Raw genomic sequence first — 7,406 nt, forward strand, 5'->3', positions numbered from 1 at the left:
CCCCCGGCCCCGTTGAAGAGCCTCAAATATTATTTCCCGGGCGTGGAGTTACATTAACGCGCGTGAAACGCTCCCGTTCCCCGGTGATCTCGTACCTCTGCTTCCTGTTTTAAAAGGGGGAAGACCACGTCATCTCGTGTCGCACCCGCGATGTTAAGAACGCTTTCCCTCTGCTTCCCATCTCAAAAGAGTCTTAAATCCTTGTGATATAGGTGAGTGTATTTTTGGAGGTAGAAATAAACGAAAGCTCGTGCACACCAAGCGCACGAACCCTTGCTGGAGGCTGACAGAGGACGACGTCCTCCCCGCTCTCGCCCGGGTAGGGAGCAGTAAAGCTGCTGGAGGCTGAGGGAATTGGTATTTTGAGGGAAACCGACCCAGGGATGTTATTTTGTGGTTTAAAAAGGGGCAAAAATGGGCCCTCTCGGGTCACCGGTGAATCACCCGTTTGGTGTTACCCGCCTATTTTGGTTTTGTTCTACCCCAACAACAGGGAAGCTGCGTCAAATCCAGCAGTGAAACAAATCCTTTGGCAAATCTGTTATTTCTCTTTCCTTGTTTTGTTTACTTCAAACGCACTTTATCAGCTGACATCATAACTTCCCTGCAGCGCCTTCCCCTGCCCTGCGGTGATGATGCCGCTCGCGGTTCGTGACATCGCGCTTGTTCCTTCCCTCTAGCAACCGAGCGTCGCCCTCAAATACGGCCGGGGTGATGCTCGCCGTCAGCTCCTCTGCAGCGCCCTTTGCCTGACACGTAGGGGTAAAAGTAAGCGGGTTTACTGCATGTATTTCAGCAATATCATATATTTATATTTGCGGTGAGAATTCAGACCGCTGGGGGTTTTGTCCGGTTTTGAATACAGCTTTTTTAAATTATTATTTTTAAGATTCAGGCCCCGGCTCTCCCTCCTGGCCGTTAATTAGCGATAACGGACCTGACCTGCCTCAGCACCGCGCTGCTTCATAACTGTGAAAAATAACGTAGAATATTCCTGGTCTAATTTAATAGCATTGTGCCCTTGCTCTGCCTGAGTGTAATTCCTGCGCGCCCGTCGAGTGTGCTCGGGGTCAGGACCCCGCTCTTCGTGCAGGTGCGCCCGGCACGGCTGCCATACATCATTGCTTTAAAAAGCAGTTTTAATTTCCTCCTCCCAACCCAGTGAGCCGTCTGTAACCAATATCGCCGAGTGACAAGGCAGAAATCCAGGTAGCGGCAAAGCATTTCGTAATTCATAAAGCCTCCCGAGGCTCCCTTACACGAGGGCTGTAGCAGGAAGCCAAAGATGGGGGCAGAACTTCATAAATACCATCATTTTTGGGGGTGATTTCTGCGGCGCTGAGCCAGGCTTTCTCGGCCTTAGGAATTACCGGCGGTTTGCCCGGTGCGTGGTTAGAAGTGCCGGCGTGCGTCCCGAGCCTGGCAGGCGATGCTCTGCTCCCTCGGGGAGACGCGACGTTGCATGCGCCCGCCGGGTAGGGGAAGATTTCAGCTGGAACTCGGAGAAAATCTCCGTTCTGCGTTTGAGTAGTTGCTTCGTTAGTCCTAAATACTCAGCAGAACGCCTGAAACAGTGGAAGAATTAAAATACATGGTCTCATTCTATTCTCTGTGTGGAGCGGCGCGTGCTCTTCAGGTTACGGTCTTCTCCGGAGTAGTTAGTCGAGCGGTCCCGGAGCTTTCGCTGGCGTATTTAGATTATTCATTTGCTGGTCCTGAAAATAATTACAGCCGACAGACACCGACTGAAGTCAGATTGTTCAAAACCGTGAACTTCAGCCCATTAAAGGTGTCTTTCTCCTGCAGTGAGTTTCCCCATTTTTTTTTTCTTTTTCTGACTTCCCCCCCCCCCCTCCTTGACTGTAGTTTCATACCACTGCGCCTCCAAACCCTGCCCAGACCACAGCTGTGGAGCAGATCTGAGGAAAAGAGGGGAAACACCAAAAAAAAAAAAACAACCAAACCCAAACCCCCACCCTTTTCCAGGTCATTAAAAATGGGTTTGCAAGGAGGTGGCCTGGTGCCAGATCTCAGGTTATTGGCGGAAAATCCTCAATTCCACCTTCTGAAGCAAAACGCCTCCCAATACGTTTGGCCACGGTGAATGTTTAGGGATAAAAATGCATAAATGTGTGATTTTTAAATAGGAGTTTCGCCAAGCCGTGCCTGGGGGTGCCGGGATCTGGCTCGCACCACCTCCCGGTGCTGAGGGTCTGGGACGCGTCCTACACCGGGCGCAGCCGGCCGGGGTCACTGGTCCCCCTCGGCGGGCTGAAAACAAGGCGAAAACCGGCGGGTTTGGGTTTCAGAGTGAAACCTAACCCCCGGTTGGGAGAACTGCCGGTGAAATCCATCCGGTGGAGGGACGAGCAACCACGATGGAGGGACGGGGAGCAGTGGAGGGATGAGCGGGTCCCTCGGCTGCCGGTTACGGGGCTCGGCTGACCACGCTTTTGGCTTCCCGGTTGTCTCACCCATAACCGCTGCTCGAGGAACGATGGTGGAGATGGGTGGCTTTGCCACCATCAGCTTCTTCAGCAGAGAATGATATTGGAGGGGGCGGTGGTTTTCGGGCTGATGGCACCACTCGGTGCTCCCGTCCATCTGGGTTGATCCTCCTCTGGACTCAGTCGGTCCCCGTGGCTGCAGGGGGACCTCTGGTCCAGTCCCCTGTCCCCCCACCATCAGATAGCAGCAGGGCATCACCGTCACTGGGGATGGGGAGGAAAAGCAAAGCACGGTGTTTGGGCTGGAGGGAGCGAGGAGCAGCTCCCAACCCCTCTGCTCTCCTGATGGTAACGTGGTCTCTCTCCGCTCTTTGCAGTTGACATGGATGATGAAGACGGCCGGTGCCTGCTAGATGTAATTTGGTAAGTAGCACCGCGCCGTGAGCTGGACGCCGCGGCGGTTCGTCGTCTCTCGTGCTGTTTTGAGGAAGGTGTAGGGGTGGGAAGGGGTTTCTGCCACCCTCGGTCTGTAGGAGCGTCCCCATCAGTCACCACGGCTTCTCCAGTGCCGAGCTGGGTCTCCCGGAGCCAAAAATCATCCGAGGTGTGCTCCAAAGGGTCTGCAAACTTCCCAAACTCAGAAACCCCTCCTGATTCACGTTTTTGTTTCCTCCTGTGAAGCTCGGAGGGCTCTGGGCTTCTCCAGGGCTGCGCCGGAGGAGGTTTTACACGACTTCACGCGAGGAAAGAACAGACTCTGTGCATCCCGCGTTTCACTTGGCCCACTTGCAATGTGAATAAATCCCATCCCTCTGGTATTTTGCCAGCGACTACGACTTCTAGGGATCCATGCGCTGCACTCCAACCCTTGCTTGCCATCGGCGGCACCGGGCTGGGGATGCTCGTTAGCAGGTCGCCCAAACGATTTTTTGACAAACTGCCTGTCAGCAGCCAAGGCGGGCGAGTTTTCCAAAGGGGTTTATTGTGGTTATGAAACTGTTGGTAATTGGGGCTTTGCAGAATTAACAGGGGAAGGGGAGTAAGGCAGTGTTAGTGACCCAGGAGAAGACTGACCTTCTCTGAGCACCTATACGTTAATTTATATCCGTAACAAAGCGTAGCCACTGAAGTATAAACCCGTGTACATCGTTGGTTATTGCACTTAAGAGCATTCAAAGTTCTGTTAATGCATTAATTAGAAACACGCGTTTCACTCCCGACTCAAAGCGGGTCACGTGTTGCATCCCTAAACGGTTTCGTGTGTTGTTTTGCAGCGATCCTCAGGCCTTGAACGATTTTTTACATGGATCCGAAAAGGTGAGCGACGACTTGTTTCTATTCACCAAAAACTTTAACACAAACTTCCTTTTTTTTTTTTTTTTTTTTTAAATAAACAATGAGTTTTTCTAAAGAAAGAAACCCCCAAGTTCAGGATCCTTTTAGTTTTCAGGACTTTTTAGGACCCCAGCCAAGCGCACCGGGCAGCTCACGGACCGGCAGGGCCCGAGCAGCCAGCCGGGGTTTTGGGGCACTTTGAGCCGAAATGGGGTGCCTGCCGGCAGGAGACGGGGGCGGGGAGGGACGCTGCCCCACCGCTGCCCCCGGGTGAGAGCTCAGCGCTTCCCAGGGGCTGCCCGTCAGCAACTGCACTCATTTTTTTTTCCATCTTTTTTTTTTTCCGTACTATATCTAAAGAAAGTAAATAAAATCTTTTTAATTACAGATTGACAGTGATGATCTCCTGGACAACACAGGAGATGCAGCCAGTGCCTTTTTTGAAGGTGCTGGGGTATGTATTTTTTTAATTTATACTTGGGGAATGTCAGCTTAGAAACCTTTCCTTCCCCCCCCCCCCCCCCCTTTTTTTTTTCTTTTTTTTTTTTTTTTTGTTTCGCAGGCTTGTTTTTCATCTGTTTCCCAGGTCTAGCAAAAGAGGCAGGACGCAGGGATTATTCCCCAAGATTTATAGAGAAATAGCTCCAACAGGTTCCCCGTACAGCGGGGGAGAAAAGCTGATTTCACGTGCAGATACAAAGTCTGCTTTCAACCAGGGAAAAGCTTTGAGGATAGAAAATCAGGTGAAGAAGGAGAAAGGTGTAACCGTGCTCTCACACCTCAAAGGCAGGAGAGATAATGTGGGTAAAGAATGCTTTAAAAAGTTTGTGAGAAGAAAAATCCCTCTCAGCTCCCCCTTGGACTGGAGCGCTCCCTTTCCTCGCAGACCGCTGCCACAGCAAAGGTGAAATACATGGAAGTACATTCTAAAAATCCTTTTTTTTTTTTCTTTTTTCTTTTTTTTTTCTTTTCCCCCAAGAGCATGGGTTACTCTGCATGAATAACACTCAAGCATGATTTTTTTTTTTTCCCCCCTCTTTATTTCCAGTTACATTGTAATAAGAGCCTTGGAATTTTTTTTTTTCTTTTTTTCTCCATTGCGCTTTATTTTTTACGAAGACTTTGGGTAAAGTTGCCGATGTTTTATAACCAACAAATTTACCTAGCAGTTGTGGTTTACTTCTACTTTGATTTTTTTTTTGTTTTGTTTTATTTTTTAACTTCCTGGTTAGATCTGTGTTTCACAAAACTCGACGGCACAGAGCTGGTGGGGTCCGAGGTTAGGCTGCATGTTGCTTTTCCGTTATTTTCGTGGTTCTTCCCAGCGCGGCCTTTGCTGCGTGCGGGGTGCTAGCCCGGGGACACCCTTCCTACGCCCTCGCTGTGGGAGGGCCGCCTATAGCGACGCGCTGCAGCACGTGTCTGAGTTAACTCGGCTGCTGCTTGAACGCCCCTTGCAAGAAACGGGCTGGGTTTTCGGTGAGTTTTTAGGCTTGTTTCCAGAATACGAAATTTCCGCTTCCAATCCCAACCACAGCTTAATCTTTAAGAGTGAGAAAGGCAAGGAATGTATTCAGAACTCTCATCTTTGGTGGCATTGAAATGGCTTAACGCGTGAAAACGTGAAGCTTAAACGGTCCTTGGGATGCCGTTAACCGGCTCTGCCATCGGCCCCCTCCCTCACTTAAAGCAAGTCGTTTGATGTCCGCCTCGCCTGCTCTCAGACGGTGCCGCGCATTAATTTAGGCTCTCCCAGGGATGCCAAAATGCTTTCCACGCTTAGCAAATCGAGGTGCAGACTGCGTGAGGGCACTGTTCACCCACTCCTCTCTGAGGTGGCTCACGAAAGCTGTTGAGCAGTTGACTTGAAGCCCTCTTCCCCATGCTTGAGCTCAATGCCTTCTTCTTTCTTCTCCCCTCTGACCCGCAATCTCCCAGCTGCACGTACAAGAGTCCTCCGGCAACCATCTGAGCACCGAGCAGAGTCAGCCCACGACCAGCGTGGACCTTGACTTTTTAGAAGATGACATCCTGGGGTCACCGTCCAGCAGCGGGGCGAACCTGCAGAACTCGGACCAGCCCTGCGACATCCTCCAGCAGAGCCTGCAAGAGGCGAACATCACCGAGCAGACGCTGGAGGCGGAGGCTGAGCTGGACCTGGGCTCCTTCCAGCTTCCCACCCTTCAGCCAGTGGTGCAGACGGCCTCCGACGGCACCCCGCAGATCTTCTCCAGTGGGGCCGACCTGATCGGGCTGCAGCAACCCGCCGTCCTGACGCACCAAGCCCTGGTGCAGCAGTCGGTGGGAGCGGATGTCGTCAACAAGGCCATCAGCGTTCAGCCTTTCCTCCAGCAAGTCGGCTTGGGGAACGTCACCATCCAGCCCATCTCCAATCTCCAGGGCTTGCCCAACGGCAGCCCCAGTGGGACACTGGGAATCGGGCCGATTCAGGTGGTCGGGCAGCAAGTGATGGCCATCAACCAGTCGGCGCAGCAGATCATCGCCAAGCAGGTTCAGCCCTCCCAAGTGGCCACCATGCCCGTCGGCAGCTACATCACCCAGACGGCACCCGAGCAGCAGCAGGTCACCCTCGCCTCGACAGGGGTCTCTCCGCAAAGCGCTGGTCTCGTCATCCAGAAGAACCTGCCGACGGTGGCCACCACGACGCTGAACGGGAACTCCATGTTCGGGAGCGTGTCCGGGACCCAAGGCTCCCAGCCACTCACCGTCACCTCGAACTTGAGCAGCCCCTTGGTGCAGGCCCAAAACGTCATCATTCACAGGACGCCCACCCCGATTCAGCCCAAACCCGCTGGGGTCCTCCAGCAGAAGCTGTACCAGATCACCCCCAAGCCCTTCGGTTCCAACAACACCACCCTGACCATCCAGAACGAAGCCACCCTGCAGCAGCAGAAGGCCCAGCAGAACCTGACCTTCATGGCCAGCAAACCCGGGCAGAACGTGGTGCTGTCGGGCTTCCCCCAAGGGCTTCCAGCCAACGTCTTCAAGCAGCCGCCTCCGCAGCAGCAAGCCCTCAGCAAGCCCATGAGCGTCCACTTGCTGAACCAGGGCAGCAGCATCGTCATCCCCGCCCAGCACGTCCCGCAGGCCATGCTGCAGGGCCAGAACCAGTTCCTCCTCCCCGGGCAGCTGGCGGGCGCCTCCGCCGTGCAGATACCCCAGCAGCTCTCGGCCCTGCAGGCCAACATGGGAGGGCAGATCCTGACCACCTCCCACCCCGGCGGGCAAGCCCATATCATAACTAGCCAAGGGCCGGGCGGACAGCTGATAACCAACCAGGCCTTGCCGGCCCAGATCCTCACCAACCAGAACATCGCCAGCCAGCTGAACCTGGGCCAGGTGCTCACCTCGCAGAACGCCCACGGCACCGCTCACATACTCTCGGCTCCCATCCAGCTCCAGCCCGGCCAGGTGGGTCAGCCGGCTCTCTTCCAGATGCCCGTTTCACTGGCGGGCAGTTTGACCACGCAGAGCCAACCCTCCGTGGCCGCCTCGCTGGGCCAGACGGGGCAGACGGTGATCCAGGGGGTGACGCTGCCCAACCAGGTGGCCATGCTCAATGCCACCGAGAACCTCGGCCAGGCGGTGAGCATCCAAGCCTCC

At 53.9% G+C, this 7,406-nt stretch overlaps 1 protein-coding gene across 1 annotated transcript in view; it reads left to right on the forward strand.

Moving 5' to 3' along the window:
- Nucleotides 1-2,826: 2,826 nt before the first annotated feature.
- GLTSCR1 (glioma tumor suppressor candidate region gene 1) overlaps nucleotides 2,827-7,406 on the forward strand; it is an 18,055-nt gene continuing 13,475 nt past the window's right edge. The window contains 4 exon segments of the mRNA XM_019474359.1: nucleotides 2,827-2,870; nucleotides 3,722-3,764; nucleotides 4,171-4,236; nucleotides 5,721-7,406. Of these exon segments, the coding sequence (XP_019329904.1) occupies nucleotides 2,830-2,870; nucleotides 3,722-3,764; nucleotides 4,171-4,236; nucleotides 5,721-7,406 (1,836 nt within the window). The 5' untranslated portion in view covers nucleotides 2,827-2,829.

This window comes from Aptenodytes forsteri, unplaced genomic scaffold (genome assembly GCF_000699145.1).
Source record: "Aptenodytes forsteri isolate BGI_AS27 unplaced genomic scaffold, ASM69914v1 Scaffold553, whole genome shotgun sequence".
Taxonomy (NCBI): Eukaryota; Metazoa; Chordata; class Aves; order Sphenisciformes; family Spheniscidae; genus Aptenodytes; species Aptenodytes forsteri.